General features: G+C 34.7%; 2 protein-coding genes across 2 annotated transcripts; both read left to right on the top strand.

Annotated features, from left to right (window-relative positions):
* The first annotated feature begins 2,721 nt into the window (after nt 1-2,721).
* On the top strand, nt 2,722-7,204 carry LOC117911914 (40S ribosomal protein S25-2). Its single transcript, XM_034826350.1, has 4 exons — nt 2,722-2,826; nt 2,912-2,986; nt 3,144-3,278; nt 6,883-7,204. Exons 1-4 carry the CDS (start codon nt 2,824-2,826, stop codon nt 7,000-7,002), a joined length of 333 nt encoding a protein of 110 aa, XP_034682241.1. The 5' UTR covers nt 2,722-2,823; the 3' UTR covers nt 7,003-7,204.
* A 5,880-nt stretch (nt 7,205-13,084) lies between these two features.
* Nucleotides 13,085-18,077, top strand: LOC117911552 (glucose-1-phosphate adenylyltransferase large subunit 1-like). The gene is made up of 14 exons (XM_034825962.1): nt 13,085-13,940; nt 14,128-14,250; nt 14,506-14,676; nt 14,840-14,932; nt 15,048-15,131; nt 15,223-15,278; nt 15,507-15,600; nt 15,950-16,135; nt 16,268-16,348; nt 16,752-16,838; nt 16,918-17,022; nt 17,188-17,294; nt 17,381-17,441; nt 17,537-18,077. Exons 1-14 carry the CDS (start codon nt 13,707-13,709, stop codon nt 17,636-17,638), a joined length of 1,584 nt encoding a protein of 527 aa, XP_034681853.1. The 5' UTR covers nt 13,085-13,706; the 3' UTR covers nt 17,639-18,077.
* Nucleotides 18,078-18,329: the final 252 nt, after the last annotated feature.

Genomic DNA, 18,329 nt, shown 5'->3' on the forward strand with positions numbered 1-18,329 from the left:
TCTTTGAGCTCCAAAGTTACATGTGGCTTGCAAAGAGTTGGAGTCTATTTTTCATGGCCATCTAGATCATATTGTCAAATTATGCTGCCAATTTCCATTTACCTTATCATGGTTGGTGTGTTCATAGCATGGCTTGGCTCATTTCACCTTTCCATTTGCTGCAATTTGAAGCAAAAAGTATGAACACAAATAGTCTCATAACATTCTTTGCACGGTGGACAGAGAGAGTCTTACATCAAGGTCGGGCAATCAACTCTTATACCATTCATACCAACCTGCTCTCTCATGTATAAATATTTTAACCCAAAACCTAATGACTTACAAAAAGATGTGTCCAGATATGTTCTGGGCAGACCTCTCCGATGCTTAAATTGGCTTAGATGATTTTAGAGGAATAGATGGGATTGTCATTCTATTATTACTATTTGATGACACATAACAGTTAGATATTTATGACTGCTTAAGGCTCGGATGAGCCTTGGTCACATGGGACCAATCGGGTTGTCTGTGTTCATCATCCCCCAACCAATCTATCAAAACAAAAGAAATGCAATCGGATTGGCTTCCCAAAGTCAATATGAGTAGTTTAATTGCTCATAAGATTTTAAGAAAGTGCAAGGAAGTTGATAGAATACTAGATCTGCATCTACATAGTCAAAAGGATTGCCCAATTGGTTTGTAAGTTTCTTAAATATCAAGATGTTTAGTAACTAGTAAGCCACATATTAAAAGAATATCTATCATCAATTAGTGACTCCCCCAGCTCTCAAGGGCTAATCCACTGATTTAGTCCTAGTTTTGACACTCAAATCCAGGTTAATCTAGGACAGCACCTCAAATGATTCTCTTATTCTTGTTTCTAGATGATCCAATCTATGCAGTTTTTTTTTTTCTCAATCCCCTACTTGTCAGTATTCAAGAGGGTTGGATCAAAAGTAAATTTAGATTCTGATGTCTGATTTTTCTCCAAGTGACCCATCATCTTCATCAAGTAACTGACCTACCTTAGAATTGCTTATTTTTTAGTGGGATGGAATACAGAATACAGTCTCCAAGTTCAAGATTTGGCATCTAGACAGTTGTAAGGTAAATGAAAAGGATTAGAATTTTGTATGCATTATTACAACTTTTTGACTGATGATGTGTTCAGTTGTATCTCATCCTCACCACCATGTTCATTGGGGTTTTGTTTTCTTACTTGTCCACTGTTATGGCTTATCCTTTGAAGATTTGGACAACCTTAAAGAGGGTAGGGATCATACTTCCGTATATAAATAGGAGTGGCGTTTTTCCGGGATCCTCACCAGTCACCACCAAAAGAAGCAGAGAAATGGCTAAATATGCTGCCTTCATTGCTTTTCTTATTGCCTTGGTATTCGGGATGACAATGGAGCGGGTTCAAAACGGATCACCCCATCATACAGTCCTATTTATTTAAAGGAATTCCTATCCCCGCTAAAAAAAAATTAAACATGGTGGAGCGAGATGAGTATAGGAAATCAATTTCATTTTGAATCATACAATCTGATAAACTTGACTAATCCATAGAACACAAGCTTAAAAAAAATGAAATTGAGTTGGGCTTAAGTTTGGTACTTTGAGGGTTGGATGTAGGCCCGCCCCGACCTGACCCGACCCGACCTGACCAACACAATCAAGCTCCAAGTTGTGGTGTTTTGTGTTCTCCATAGAAATGCCAATTGCAGAAGCAAAACTCTGCCAGAAGAGAAGCAAGACATGGTCTTGGATATGTGACAGCTCCCCCAACTGTTGCAGCAAAAAATTGCAAGGAGAATGAGAGGATGCAAAGCATGGCGCTTGCCAGTGGGGCTTCCCTGGCTTTGCATGCTTCTGCTACTTCCCACTTCCCATGCTAGAAACTCATCTCACTACCACACCCTTTGCCACTCTAAGTATCAAACAACTAATAAAAGTAACCATGTGAGTGGGTGCTGCTAAATAACAAGCCATATGCTTTTTGGTCACATGCTGTAATCTACTCTATGTTAAGTTTGTAATAAGATGGCTCTGGCCAGGATGAACCCAAGACCTAAATGGTTTGAAAAATCTTGTATACCATACTTTAGAATGACAAATTGTCTCCTATTGGTTATTTAAATCAATTTTCATTTGTAGGTATTGTTTGTTTTTAAAAATTTTTGTTCGAAGCAATTTGCTTTTAGATTTCAGATTTCAAATAATTTATTTATTTTTATTTTTTAATTGACTTGTTATTTATTTTTAAAATTTTTAATTTTTTTAATACTAAAAGTAAAACACGAAGCTTATTGTTTATTTTTTATTTTTTAATATTTAATAAAAATAAAATATTTAAAAAATAAATAATTTAATACTTAATAAAATTAAACAATATTTAAGTGGTATTTATTTTTTTACTTATTTTAAATAGAACTTAATTAACTTCATACTAAAAGTACTTAATAGTATTAAGTTTTTTGTTTTTTTTTTTTAAATATTTTTATTTCTATTGAGTGTTAAGTTGGTTGTTTTTTACATGCTAAAAATAAACATCTTAATGTATTAAGAAGAAAAAATTTTATTATGTGATTTTGTGAATATTAAAAATAAATTAAATTGAAAAGTATTGAAGAACAGTCCCACATGCAAAATACAACATTTGGCTGGATGCAGGCCTATAAAAATGTTGGTAACCCACGACTGTGAGACGACGTCGTTTCAGTTCGTTAAGTTGTCGAAAACCCTAGCTAGGGTTTATAAACGTATAAGGGCTGCGCTTTAGCCACTCTTGGTTCTCTCTGCGCCTCTCTTTTTCTCCGCTTTTGCTTCTTCATCCGATCCGAAATGGTATGCATCGTTTCTCATCTCAGTTCATCTTTCTTTCTCTACTTTCTATATCTAACGGGGTTTAGGGTTTTGATTGTGTTTTCAGGCTCCGAAGAAAGAGAAGGCTCCTCCACCCTCGTCCAAGCCCGCCAAGTCCGGCGGTGGCAAACAGAAGAAGAAGGTTCTACCCATAAAACCCTCATATATTCTCTCAATTTTCATTTTATTGTTTCTTCACTTTGTTTCTGTTTGTTCCTCGGTAAAACTGGGGACGAGAAAAGTTCTCAAGTTTTGGCTCATGATGTGGGTTTGTGTTTGTGGTGATTTTGTGAGAACAGAAGTGGAGTAAGGGGAAGCAGAAGGAGAAGGTGAACAACATGGTGCTATTTGACCAGGCTGCTTATGACAAGCTTCTTTCTGAAGCTCCCAAATACAAGCTCATCACTCCTTCCATTCTCTCTGATCGTTTGAGGGTATTTTCTCTTTTTATTCATTCTTCATGCTCCTTTTAAGAGTAGATCGTGCACAATTCCGTGGCTTAAGAATTTAATTCATTGTCTTTCATGTGCTTCATAAACAAGTATATTCACCATATTCTATTGAGGAACCACAATGTACATGATCCTGATTCATGGAATGTAGAATTGAGGTGACACTACAATTTATATCTGTCAATGAAAATTTTCAACGAAAAGAAATGGGCGAGAAATGTTATTATAGCATATAAAATGGAAATAGATTTTGAAACATCAAGGTGAGATTGAGAGGCTTTAAGAGACAGAATTAGTGGTATTTGAGATGATTGAAAAATCAGTGGAGGTGGACCTTTAAAAGAGATATCCTTCCATGTTTAATGAACCAAATTATTCATCATGAGGTGAACAGGGTGGTGTGAACTTAATATGACTTCCAATTCCCTCTGCTTAGCTTGCATTGAATGAGCTTGGGCTGCTTAGTTTAGGGATACATGGATTAGAGTTTATTTGGTTAATTTCATTAATAATAGAGTGAAATGATCAGTTGGATGATCCTAACTATTTAGTTTGTGAACCCATGTGGGAAGTACAACGACCTGCTTTGTATGATATAAGAGTCTTTCTAGCGCTTGCTGCCAACACCACACCACAAAAAACATAAAAAAAAGGCCGAGTAAGCCAAGTTCATAATTTTTTATAACCTAGCCTAACAAAGAAGCATCAAGCTGAAATCTGAGTTTCTCTTATGATAATTAATTATTGAGTGTTGGATGGTCTATGTCAATGGATTACTACACCTTCTACCCATCACCATGGTTTGCTAATCTATCATATTATATATCCTATAAAAAGCAACATATTGTAGCACGGGATGGTAAATAAAATATTGCATTATTTGGTTGGTTCTTAGTTAATGTCTGTTTTCATGACCTGTTAACTCAGAATAAAACCAACCTGAGCAGGGGCAGAGCCAGGCTATGCCCAGGGGGCCAAATGTGCTCCCCTCTCCCCTCTCCCACCCCCCCCCCCCCCCCCCCCCCTTTTCAAACTTTTGAAAAAAAAGTACTGCTAAGTAGCGGGCCTTGATCCAGGCTCAAAATTATGCAAATTAAACATGGTTTCCACTAGGATATAAAAGCATTTGGTCTCATTTTGTCCCCCCCTCCCCCTCCCCCCCCCTCCCTCCCTCCTTCCCCAACTCTGGGCTGAAACCTAATCTTTCTGAGAGACTTTAATGATTGGGAGTTGGATATGGTTGGGGATTTGCTTCATATCGTGAGGGTTCATAGGCCTTCTTTGGAGGAAGATTCAATTATGTGGAGGCGGGGAAGAAATAGTCTCTTCAGGGTCAAGGAAGCTTATAGGCTGTTGGCCAATCCTAATGACACCGTTTTTCCTTCAAGGAGTATCTGGGTGGATAAGGTGCCAATTAAAGTTGCTTTTTTCGCTTGGGAGGCGACGTGGGGGAAGGTGCTCACTCTGGACATGCTCCAAATAAGAGGATTGCAGCTTCCTAATTGTTGTTTTTTGTGTGGTTGTGAAGAAGAAAATGTAAATTATATTCTTATACACTGTATAGTGGCTAGAGCTCTGTGGGATATTATTCTTGGGTTAGTAGATGTTAAATGGGTCTTCCCAGAAACTGTAAAGGAGGTCTTAACTACCTGGAGGGGTCCATTTGTGGGGAAGAAAAGGAAAAAGGTTTGGAAATCCATACCGTTGTGTATTTTTTGGACGGTTTGGAAGGAAAGGAATAAGTTAACTTTTAGGGGGGGTGTGTTGAATATCCAGAAATTAAAGAATTTTTTTGTTTGTAACTTATGGAGCTGGGCCAAAGTGTATTTAGGCGAGGAGTCTCTCTCCTTTATAGGCTTTTTGGAGTGGGTAGCATCCACTTAAGGGGAGGTAGTTCTTTTTTTGGTCTTGTAGCTCCTTTTTGAGGCTTTAACTGCCTTGTATACTTCCTGTATGCTCTGTGGCTTTTAGCCTTTTTCTAATGCATATTTTGTTTACTTATCAAAAAAAAAAAAAAAACTCTGGCTCTGCCACTGAACTAGGGCAGTTCTCTTGTGTTAATGGGGTACCAGTCCAAGCCATGTAGAACCAAATGACTACCACCCATGGAGGATGGATTGGGTCTTCTTTCTTTCCTTCTTTTTTCTTTGAAAGGTAGGATGGGTTGGTCTTTTGCATGTTGAATCATCCCAAGTTGCACCCTAGGTACTGTTAACTTGCTATTTTGGATTGTCAACCCATTGGTGTTAACTTGTTCTGTTTTTGTATTAATAATAATGGTGATATTTTTTCTTATAGATGCAATACTCTCCAATAATTATTCTTGTAGATTAGGTAGAATGGTTTTGTAATCTGGTTAGTATATCCATCTGTTCCATAAGTTAGGCTTAATTTGATGTGGCTCTCATTAGCTTCTTATTTTTGGTTAGGCAAACAGTGTTGTTAGTTCAAGCCATACAATTTTTTCCTCTCTCCCACATGGGGGTTTACTACATCCATGCGTGAATTTAGCCTGTGCTGATAATTAGTCCTGGGCATGGATGGTTGGATATACTTTCTTCACTCATATAACTCTTCTCATGTTCTTCAATTTGAGATAAGACTAATGTTTTAAAAGGTGAAAGGTAGCCTTGAGGAGTTTTGCCCGAATGAGATAAAGTGTAAACCTTGAGATAGAATGAGCCAAAGCCTCAACTTAAATAAATAACATCTCAAAAAATAAGGAAAAAACTAATAAAGTCACAAGAAAATTGAATAAGAAAAAAGGCATAAACTTCATAATAATCAAATTAATTATTTTTCATTATTAATAGTTTCTAATTTAGTTCATTTTTCTCTCTTTTGAAATTTAGTAGTCTTATAGCTTCATCAAATAATTTATAACACTATTGTTACTATTACTAATGGGATCCTTCAAGGAATATAATCATGTTCAATTGTTATATTATCCTCCCTATCAATGTTAATATCCACCTATTCTTCTTTGTCCACCGATTATAGTGCTATTTTTCCTTATCTATCAATAACAAGCTAATAATTATATATGAGATTAGTCACTAGGGTAGTCAACAATTCCCTCTTCTTTCTACTCAATCTCTTTTTTTCCCTTCCATTTAAAGAGTTAATTGAAAGTCAACTGAGCCCTTATCTCATAAAATGTTTAACTCAAGCTGAGACCTAATACAAAACTTATGAAATCTATACCAAAGGCCTACAAAAGCATAGGCCCCACTAAAAACACTAATTAAATATTGAAGCTTAAGCCTCTTATAAAATATAACCAACAACCGAAGCAGGAAACCATTAAAACCCTTTGGATATTTGAGTCTTAAGCCTCAACAGCCTTGAGGTTATAGCGTCAAAGTTGTAAGTCTCAACAAAGTGAGGCTTAAACCTCAGTTACCCTAACTGAGGCTCTCTATAACCTTAAGGCTAATTTTCAAAGCCTTGCTAAGACTACAAGATTTTTTTTTTAATTTTTTTTTTTGGCCTTCTTTTTGTGTGAATAATTGCACATGCATGACTATATTTTAGTTTTAAGTTCTGCTTTTATATACCGTCTTAACTTTATATGTGAACCTCACAGATCAATGGCTCACTGGCAAGGAGGGCAATTAAAGAACTGATGGCTAGAGGTTTGATCAGGATGGTGTCTTCCCATTCAAGTCAGCAGATATACACAAGGGCTACAAACGCTCCACCATAGGCGTCTCATTGCTGCCTTTGTTTTATGCATTGTTGATTTTGAGTGCTACTTTCTCCTTTTTCGAATTAACTAAAATTTCTCAATGCTCCTTACAGCAAAGGGATACATGCTATGCTGCCTTTTTCATTATACTTTGTAGGCTTGGATCCAGACTAGCTCCTTTATGTTTAATTGAGATTTATCAGACTTTTTGATAATGCCATTGCATGTCCAATTTTCATGGTCACCATGTTTGATTGGTTTTGGTATCCAGAGCCCTTCATTATCTCAAGGATTCTTGTGAAGGACAACTCTTTTTACATCTTGAAGGGGTCTATTGTTAGATGGATTGTTCTGATCCAATAATAGTAATTTGAATTCTCGGGTCTCCAATAAATGGTTATCAGTTTGAGATTTGAGGGAGAGATGACTGGGGAGTTTGAGTGGGAAGCAAAAGCATCACCAATGAGGCCAGGTGGTGAGGAGTACACAGTGAACGTGTGATGGAACCACCATGAAGTAAATACACAGGCATCCATATAAAAAGGGTGGCCTCTTTGGGGGAGAAAACAGAACTCCGTTACCACTTAAGTGATCAATTGAGATCTTGCTTTTAGAAACCATGGCAACATTTCCCTTGGGGAAACATGAACATATTCCAGCATCATCCCTGCTAGTTTCTGGGCAAAATGAGATCAGAAATGAAGTGTATATAGGTAAGTAAGAATGCCAATGACTTAGCCATGTTACCAATGCAAACAAGTTTTCACAACATGGGATTGTAGTGATTCTTTTGTTTATCAGAAAAATGACATTTATAAATCGAGAATATGTTTAGAAAATAGTTCTACAAAAATAGGTTTTCAGACCAGCTCTTTGATGACAGAAGGCCTAAGGCCGAAGGAAGGGTTTTGGAGCTGCACCCACTGTTTACAAACATAGCATGTGAAAGTTTGGTCATCCAATGGCCTCTTGCTCTTCATCCTAGCTCTTGTTTGTATGTATTGTTGGGGCAGTGAGCCCCTTAATTTTAAGGGACATGTGCCCCACTGCCCCTCTCATCAATGATGATCAATCCACATCCACTGTGGGCCCTGCACTTGAGCGATTTGGTCATAAGCCTATGTAAGCCTCTAACAAGAATGGACGGCCTTCAAATTTTCTTATATTTCATTATTTTCACTTGTTTGGAGCTTTCACGTAACAATATTATTACGTGAATCAAACGCTCAATTGGAGTATGGGAGTTCGTCCGCCCGTTGCAGGTCGACACGTGTACGGACGCAAAATTTTCCGGCCATAGTAAATTATTGTTTTTGTGTCAGCTGTCTCCAACACCATAGATTCACGAGTCAACATCACCCCATGGATGTTTCTGCAGATATTCTTTTCAATGCAGTGGTTGATGATAGTGATTGTTTTTTTTTTTTTTTTTCCTAATTTTATACTAAATTATTAAGATATTTTCGTCGTTTGGGTCAATGACTCTATGATAAGATATCATTATGATTAAAAAAAGTATAAAATTGAAATTTTAATGATTAATTTTAATTTAAAAAAAATAATAAAACATCATAAATAACATCCATCTTTAACCAGTATTTAAAATTATAATATACTAATTCAGAACTATTTTATTGTTTAAAATTATTTTTAAAAATACTTTTCCAACAAAGTCTTAATTTCTATAAAATAAAAAAATTAAAAACATTATGAAGTGTTTTTGCACTTTCTAAAATAATTTTTAAACAAATTCTTAGAATGTGTTTGATAATAGTTTTAGAAAGTGTTCATACTCCTCTTTAACACTTAAAATTTTTTATCTTTCAAATATAAAACAAATTAAAAATACTTTATAAAATCATTGTCAAATCCATTCTTAACTTACTTCCTTAATATCTTTCAAATATCTATCTCATATCTTGTTTTGTTTATTCAGGGTTTTCAGATATAAAATAAATTAGAAACACTTTATAAAACCACTGTTAAACACTTTTTTAAATTACTTCCTTAATATCTTTCAAAATATCTATCTCATATCTTATTTTGTTCCTTCATGTTTCCACCTCACTCCATCTCAATAATTTTCCTTGCTTCACAGATGATTTACATTACATTTAAACATTATGTTAAGATGAATGATGAATGATGAATGATGAATATAAGGAATTGGCTTTATGTTATAGGAGTCCTAACATTTATTATATAAAGAATGATTTGAATTGAAGCATGGTGGGATGGAGCAAATCTGATTGATTTGATTGGGACGGCCTCAACTCTCATGTGTAAGCTAAAGACAAATAAACCAAGAGGCACACATGGAAGAGCACGTGGGCCAAGTGAGGGCAAATTATGGGGGCCTTTTTATTTCACTCTTTGTTTAATATCAACCCCATATGTGACTTCAAAAAGTTACGTCTCCCAAAAAGATCCTGGGACATGGACTCCAACTTCATTAGAGAATCAAGTCTTTTTCATCCCACATATCACTTATTGGGTCCTCTAGTACATATTCATGAACACACTCATTACCTATACCAAAACTTTTTCCCTTCAATATGTTTTACAGATTACAAAGTCATTCAAAACGCTCATTCAGAGTCCCGTATCGAGGTTAAAAATCAATTTTGACACCACCTCGTGAAAATATTTACTTTATATTTAATGAGTTCTTACTATTTTAAAATACGTTTATATAATTAATTTATTAAAGAACATTTCTCCAAACTGATACGAGATACGAGATATGAGATACGAGATACTACAATTATATAATAATGTTTTTAAATCATAAGGACTCATCAAGCCAAGAAATAACACTCTCCATGATTTTAGAATCAATGAACACATCATGGATGATGATGATACAGTTGTGTTGCACTGCATGCTCATGCACCCCAAGTGGTTCTAGTTGGTGCCCCCCTAAAGGCATTTTGAGTTGAAATAATTGTGGGGAAGGGGGCTTTCAAAGACAGGGATTATTTTACTTGTCCAAATAACAAATGTCCAAAGCCACAAATCGCATCACAAACACATACATTGAGCCATTTTCTTGATGTAAAGGCAAAGTCTTGGGAGAATTTAGTGTACTTCACTAACAACCACTGGAAACCTCCAAATACAAGATGAACAAGGTGAATATATCTTGATCAAGTCATTGATGATATGTTCCATATGCATGAACCCATAATTTGTACTAAATTAATATTTATATTATTTTTACACCCAATTGGTTGGAATATGCTTCAAAGACTAATCTTTTCTAGGATTATTTGATGTAATTTTTATTTTCCATGAAAACTTTTGTGGTGAATGTAAGATCAAAGGGTATATATTTAATTTTAAGTTCTATTTAGCATTAAGTAAAAAATACAAACATTACATGTTTTTCATATATTTGAAAGACTTGTCTTACTCGTTATAATTGGATTTGGAGGTATGTATTATACATTAAACTAATTGGATTTGGAGGTATGTATTATATATTAAACTAAACCTATTAAGATACATGTCATTTGCGCAATCAATTGAATATGTATTTTCTTCAACCTACTATATATATATGTATTTTTAATCTTCAAGAGATTATATTAAGTTAATGTTAAATTAATAATTGCTTTGAGTCCATATACGAGTAAGATCCTAAAGTAATTATTTATCCTTTTTTTACTTTGATGATTATTTAATTCAATATGTGATAAAATAGATCTTTAATATAAACAATATACAGTTTGTTTGGTAATAGTTTTTGGAAACAATTATGAAAAATAGTTTTTTAGAATAGCTTTTTAAAACTATTCTCTAAATTTTGTAAAACAAAAGTATGTTTGGAAGCCTAAAATATTTTTAATATTTTCAAATATGTTTTAAAAATAGTTTTTATATCTAGTGTTTTATTTTTAATCATTCTATATGTTTGTATAATTATTTCTTAAAGCAATCTTCAAAAACAAGTAAAAATAACATAAAACAACTAAAAGATGTTATCTAAAAACATTTTGTTTTTTGTTCTTAAAAATAGAAAATAGAAAATAGTTTTTGGTTGTTAAACATGTTTTCGGTATTTTTTATTCTAAATAACAAAAAACCAATTTAAAAAACAATTACCAAATAGATCCATAATATCTCAAAATTTAATACAATTATATTTTTTTAAGTAATTCTAAGATTAATGACCAAATTTAATCCATACCTAAAAAATACAAGTGTATCAATTGATGATAAAAGTAAAATAGACTTATAACTTAAGGAATAAAGATATAATTCAAATAAGGGATAGGAAATTCTAATTTGAATTATGAATATAAGTTTATGAGGAACATCACCCAATACTAGAAGGTTAACAAAACATTTATTAGTTAATTACTTTATTATAATTTGGAGTAAAATTACTTATAAAATTTTTGTAAAATTATTCTATGAGAGCTTGTTACTCGATGGATCATAGAGGTTCTTAATTCTTACTTGAATTATTAACTATGCAATAACTAATTAAGTATATGTTTTGATATAATTCCTATTTTTTTTAATTGTAAAATAGACCGTCATAGTAACTTTTCTATAAAATACAAAAACTCTTAAAGATAATAAAAAGTTATGATTTTTAAAAATTATTAAAAATTTTGGGGTATTAAATAATTTTTATTACCTCAAAATATTTAAATTAATTTTGAAAAATATAAGAAAAGCGTATATGTTTTTACCAGAGTTTCTATCTTTTATATAGAATTATTACTATTTTTTGTTTAAAAAAAATAAGATGTGTCTCCAAACAAGGCTTAAGCAATTAGGAAATCATTGTTTATCATAAGGGTCATGGCTAATGTCAAGCCATTAACGATTGTTTAGTTTTTATGCCATTTCCTGTGGTCTATAAAAAAACACATTTTATGGAAAATATACTTGAAAAAGAAAAACCATGAGCAGCCACCGTCTCTCCTTGTGTGGTGAGAAATTTTTCAACCATGTAAACGTTGTTTTGAAGTCTTTTGGGTTTTAAATATATAATATTTATTATTTTGAGTCCCATCAATCATATAAAATATGACCAGATGTTATGTTTGTAAACTATGTCACATCGAGATGTTGTGTTTCTAAGTAAGATGATCCTGATATTTTACATGGGTCAAAATTTTGTGCTAATTTATATATATGTTTCTCTAATCGTATTAACACATTTTAATATCATTAAGTAAAAAATACACGATATTAAGCAAAGAAATTATTATATTTTATTTATTTATTTATTTTAATCGTGGATCTTCGGGTCATTTTATGCGTACCTTGGTTAGTCTGACAGGACCTTGAAGTTAATAATCAGATAAATTTTCAGTATTCTTGAGGGGATTCGAAATGATGACCATTGAGGAACAAACCCAAAATTAGACCAATTAAGCTACCCTCAAAGTTGAAGTGATTACAAATTTTTTGAGTCTCAATTTCAATTTTATTCGCATCAATAATTCTTTTTGGGTCCTACTTTCAATTATATTAGCATTAACCCAATGTTTACAAGAAGTAATTATAACTTAGTAATCATACACCCCCCTTGAAATGAGAAGGCACCCATCTCTTTCACGGAAAATTAATCCAACAGTCCACATATTTTTCAAACTTCTCTCCATCCTAATATTTTCATTGGGTGGACTGTTTGATGACCCATTTTCACCTTACCTTCTAGTTCTCTCTCCCCTTGTACTTTTATAAAATGCCAAAACTCAGGATTTGACAGGTAGTGAGCTGAATTAGAATCCCATCTTTGAAAATCAGTTCTCATTATCAATTAATTGTCTAGCACCGGGAAATGCTTCAATTTCAACCGTCAAATGAAAAGCTCACAGCTCCTTGGGCCTTCACAAATGAGATCAGCAAAATATTTTCTCTCTCTCTTGTGACTCAACTTGTATGAATGTACGAACCATAATATATATGTATTATAATTGATATTTCATTTTGAAAATTCTCATGAAATGGACAGGTGTTGAGTCCATGATGAATTTTCCAAATGCCTAGAAACTTGGACTATAGAAAACAGTGGAATAGCAGAAATGCAGGGCGAAGAGTGCCATTTTGTGAGAGAGAGAGATACATAGCATTATATATTTTATGCGATAAAGGCCAATACTGCTGGATTTCTCGTGAGGGCTCACGAGCCAATAAAGCTTACCGCTTCTCCTTCCTTCAACATCATTCACGCATTTCACTCCTAATCTCCCTCCTGATCTCATTTTCGACAATCTAAAACCTCTCTTGTCTCTCTCATCATTTCTATCAAAACACGTAGTTGTTCTTCTTCTTGAAGCCACCTTTTGAGTTTTTATGGGTTATTTTTGTCAAATTTCTGGTTCTTGAGCATCTGGGTGGTTGAGTTCTTGGTTTCTTGGGAATTATTGTGATCTGGGTGCTTGAGTTTTTGGTTTCTTGGGAATTTTTATGATCTGGGTACTTGAGTTCTCCCAAGATATTTCACCAGCTTGCTAGATTCAGCTTTGGTTTTGCTACCTTCTTTTGGGGGTTGCTTAGGTTGAGTTCTTTTGTATTATTCTATGCATGTTACTTTGAATATGTGGCACAACTGTCGGTGTATTTCTTTTTAATTCCTACCATCTTTGTGTGATCTATACTTTACTTGTTTACTTAGACTACTTTATTCAAATTTAGGTTCTGTACTTAGTCAGTACCTTCTTTCTAATCCAAGGGGTAGTTTTAGGAGTGGGGCAACTATAATGGATTCTTGCTGTGTGACCTTCAAAGCCAAAGCTCATCTGGCAAAAGCAAGCAGAGGTGGACTCAGCAATGGAGATAATGAATTTTGGGGAGAGAGGATCAGGGGTAGTCTGAATAACAGTGGTTGGGTTAGTCAGTTGGCTAAGGGTTTGAAAACAGAGAAGAGGCCCAGAAAGATCAAGCCTGGGGTTGCTTGCTCTGTTATTACATCAAACAATGGCAAAGAGACTGTGGTAAGTTAATTTAATTTAATCCAATCCTCCATTTCAAATTCTTGGGAGGATTGCTGGATCATATGTGCTCATTCTTGTATGTTCAATCTGAGTTTTGTCTGATCAATGAGCTATGAGTTTAGTTCCATTTTTTGTGATTTAATTTAATGTGGGTGTCTAATATTCGTACTCTTGGATTCAATTTCAGACTATTCAAGCACCAATATTTGAAAGAAGAAGAGCAGACCCTAAAAATGTAGCCTCCATCATACTGGGGGGAGGTGCAGGGACTCAACTCTTTCCTCTTACCATCAGACAAGCCACGCCCGCTGTAAGAGAATACTAATCTTGATGGCAGTTTAGATAATGACTTTTATTGTGATATTTTGAAGTTTCTGTATATTTTTAGGTGATTTGTTAAGGTTAAATTATGGGTGGTTTATTGGAGGAAATCGTCTTTTCGTGTGCTGAAGGTCTAATATGAGTCCATTGCTCCAATTTATTGGCCTTGGCAGCATCCATTTTATGTTGAGATGGCAAATTTTCAAAAGGGTCGGATTATGTAATGATTTGGTATGATCTGCAGGTTCCAGTTGGAGGATGCTATAGGCTTATAGATATTCCGATGAGCAACTGTATTAACAGCAACATAAACAAGATATTTATACTCACCCAGTTCAACTCTGCTTCCCTCAATCGTCACATTGCTCGAACATATTTTGGAAATGGAGTGAGTTTTGGGGATGGATTTGTGGAGGTATGAAATCACAAATCGAGATATTCCTTACAGATAATATGAACTTAAAATCTTCTTATAGATACAAACCAAATCATAACTTGTAGAAAGATATAAACTTATGCAGTTATATCAAGCTTAAATAATTATTTTGGTTCTCATGTGAAATCCTGTTTGGGAATAGGTTCTTGCTGCCACTCAAACACCAGGGGAGGCAGGAATGAAATGGTTCGAGGGAACTGCCGATGCTGTGAGAAAATTTATTTGGGTATTTGAGGTGGGCATTCAAAATTATCATTTACTTCTGTTCCATCATCCGCAGAAATAAAACAGGAAGATTAGTTTATTCCTATCTAAACTGGAGTATGATTCTTTTTTTATTATTCTTGCAGGATGCAAAGAACAAGAACATTGAGAATATTCTGATCTTGTCTGGTGATCACCTTTACCGCATGGATTATATGGACTTAGTTCAGGTATAAGTTTTACTTCCGTACTTAGAGGCATGCTATCGTCTTATTTTCATGCTTTTCAAACCTTGCTTACCTATTTGCAATGCACCAACAGAATCACATCGACAGAAAAGCTGATATAACGGTTTCATGTGTACCTGTGGGTGAAAGGTCTGTTCTTTTTTCCTCTTTGTCACTTGGTAGTATTGTGATTTTGACTTTCTAATTCATTATTATTTACTTTTGAGGATCTTTTGATGTTCTATCTTACCTGTGTGTGGTTTCCATAGGTTTCTTTTCCTAAAAAGTACAACTATATGATAGAATTCTAATTTACTTAAACTTTTTCCCCTCTTCTGGCTCCGGGATTTCATCTGAAGTTTAATGGTCGTTTTCCAGCCGTGCATCAGATTATGGATTATTGAAGATGGACAACAGAGGCCGAATTATCCAGTTTGCTGAAAAACCCAAGGGTGCTGATCTGAAAGCAATGGTAAGCATATCTCTTTCTTGGAAGTCAGACCTACTTCCGTTTTGTCTGTTTCCAAGATAATTGCTAATTGTTATTATTCTTAATAGCCTTATTCCTAAAGCACTTGCAAAGACCTAATCAAATATGAATCCTAGACGATTACAGTATGCTACCTTTGGTTATTGGACTCCCTAAAACCTTGCAGACAACATAGCCAATTTAGTTTGTAGTGATATGACTTGGCCAGTTGAAATACCAATTGAGTCTGAAAGTTGCCAACCCGGTCTTTCCTTCACCCTTTCATTAGTCTATTTTGGTTCCAGATGGTATTAACATATTTAATCATGTGTTCTTGGTTGGATGGATGCAGAAAGTAGATACCACTCGCCTAGGGCTGTCTCCACAAGAAGCCATGAAATCACCATATATTGCATCAATGGGAGTATATGTATTTAGGACAGATATTTTGTTAAATCTTCTGAGATGGAGATATCCTACATCCAATGACTTTGGATCTGAAATCATCCCCTTAGCCGTGATGGAGCACAATGTCGAGGTAAGAGAACTCTAAAACCTGAATCCCATCTTTCATATCTTTTCATTTAACTTATATACCTGTACGCTTTAAGTATATAATGTGGAAAAGACAATTTACTCTGCAACTGATGCATGCCTCTAACGTGGACAGGCATTTTTATTCAGAGACTACTGGGAGGACATTGGAACTATAAAAACATTCTATGAAGCTAACATGGGCCTCACTGAGGAGGTTGGTGATATTTTTATGGAGATGATATTTTCAGGCTTTATGTCCCTTTGGTTTCCCCATTTTTTTTAGGCTATTGAGGTACAGTATGGGGTACAATGTGCTATGCCCTGTATTTCACCCAAAAATTGAAAGCATTTTATCATCACTTTTCTTGGTAAAGTGAGCATGGCCTCCTTAGCAGCTTAGCTTGCCGTGACACCCCATGATTGCAAATAGAAAGAACGATAAGGCAGGAAACTGCAAAAGATATGAGTTATTTTTATAGTATTGTGTTCTTGAACATCAAAAGCAAATAAAATTTGGATCTTCCTAATATGATAAAGAAACTGAATTTTACAATTCTATTTTCCTTTTTGAAGTGAGGCTAACTTCTGTGAATGAATCATAATTTTCTTTCATGCAGTTTCCAAAGTTTGAATTTTATAATCCAAAGACTCCCATTTTCACATCTCCTCGGTTCTTGCCACCAACCAAAATTGAGCAATGTCAGGTATGCTCATATACTCAAAGATTAGATTTATGTCATACACATAGTATCTTGATTCTCATGGTTTAGTTGGGTTTTGCAGGTTGTGGATGCAATCATCTCACATGGGTGTTTCTTGCGTGAGTGTAGTGTCAAACACTCTATAGTGGGTGAACGCTCACGTTTAGACTATGGTGTAGAGCTCAAGGTCAGTTCTTATTGTTCCCATTTTCCTTCTAAGGGGCAAAATAACACCTAATACAGAAGATATATATATATGTATATATATTTTCATTTTTTCTGTTCTAACCCATCCCATGAGAAGCTGGATTGAGTGGGTGAACATGTTTCTTCGTTATTTTCTCTTTTACAGGATACCTTGATGATGGGTGCTGACTATTACCAAACAGAATCAGAAATTGCATCTTTGCTGGCAGAGGGGAACGTTCCAATAGGGATAGGGAGGAATACGAAAATCAGGTAAACCAGACTCAGATATTGAGAAATTTGGAAAAACTTGGAATATCAGAATGTAAAGTTTCTGACCATAATAATTTTCCTTGAAGAAACTGTATAATTGACAAGAATGCCAAGATAGGAAAAGACGCCGTCATTGTGAATAAAGATGTAAGTATAGCTACTAATTTTTTGTAAAACACGAACATCTGATATACAGTAACTTTATTTATAACCTTTTACCTCAAACTGCTCTGGCTTTTTAGGGTGTTCAAGAAGCAGACAGGCCAGATGACGGATTCTACATTCGATCTGGAATCACCATCATACTGGAGAAGGCAACAATCAAGGATGGCACAGTTATCTAAAAGGTTCTCAAGCACTTGTATGGACTTGTATAAGAGTGTAGTTTGGAAGACAATGTAAAGCAGTCTGCATGTGGCTGCAGGAAAAGCCAAGACGATGGCGGCAGCACTACATTCTCAATAAGAAGCAAGTGGTATCTGTCCTGAATGTAGATTAGAACTTCCTCCTTTTGTATGTAAAAATTGAGCCTATAACGGCTCCTAGGTGAGAGAAGTTCTGTAATAAAGAAAAGGGCTGGCTGGGCTGATCGGCTGCTTTCTTTCTTTCTTTTTTTCTTTGTTTGTTTGTAGAGGAGCCCATCCATAGAAGAGAGCTTAAGCTCAAAAAACTTTTGCTTCTGATGAGGGATAACAATAAGGAGTCAACTTGATCCTTGTATTAAACTTTCTGTCCTTGATAATGAACAAATAGCTCCACAACTACCTGATTGCCTATCTAAAATCTGCTTCAAATGCTCAGAAATCCATCATTCCTCTTCTGGATTAACCATTTTCTTTGAGAAGTTGGCATAAAAAGTTACTTGCTTCTTATGGGACATTTCTTGATTCAGAGATTCGTGATTACATCTAGTTTATCGGTAATCAGAAAACAGAAAACCAGTAGCTGGGCTGCTGGTTCCTTTCAGAATGAAACCCTTTCCTTCAACAGACGGAGTCTTGGAAACTCCATTTAGAACCAAAATTCTGTAGTGTA

Source organism: Vitis riparia, chromosome 3 (assembly GCF_004353265.1).
Source record: "Vitis riparia cultivar Riparia Gloire de Montpellier isolate 1030 chromosome 3, EGFV_Vit.rip_1.0, whole genome shotgun sequence".
In the NCBI taxonomy this organism is placed as follows: Eukaryota; Viridiplantae; Streptophyta; class Magnoliopsida; order Vitales; family Vitaceae; genus Vitis; species Vitis riparia.

Bases quoted from the DNA above. Each gene is read 5' to 3' on its own strand.
- LOC117911914 (XM_034826350.1), top strand. The intron at 2,987-3,143 runs GTTCTACCCATA...TTGTGAGAACAG, and splicing joins GTGGCAAACAGAAGAAGAAG to AAGTGGAGTAAGGGGAAGCA. The intron at 3,279-6,882 runs GTATTTTCTCTT...TGAACCTCACAG, and splicing joins TTCTCTCTGATCGTTTGAGG to ATCAATGGCTCACTGGCAAG.
- LOC117911552 (XM_034825962.1), top strand. From the start codon at position 13,707: ATGGATTCTTGCTGTGTGACCTTCAAAGCCAAAGCTCATCTGGCAAAA. The intron at 13,941-14,127 runs GTAAGTTAATTT...ATTCAATTTCAG, and splicing joins ACAATGGCAAAGAGACTGTG to ACTATTCAAGCACCAATATT. The intron at 17,295-17,380 runs GTAAACCAGACT...TTTTCCTTGAAG, and splicing joins GGGAGGAATACGAAAATCAG to AAACTGTATAATTGACAAGA.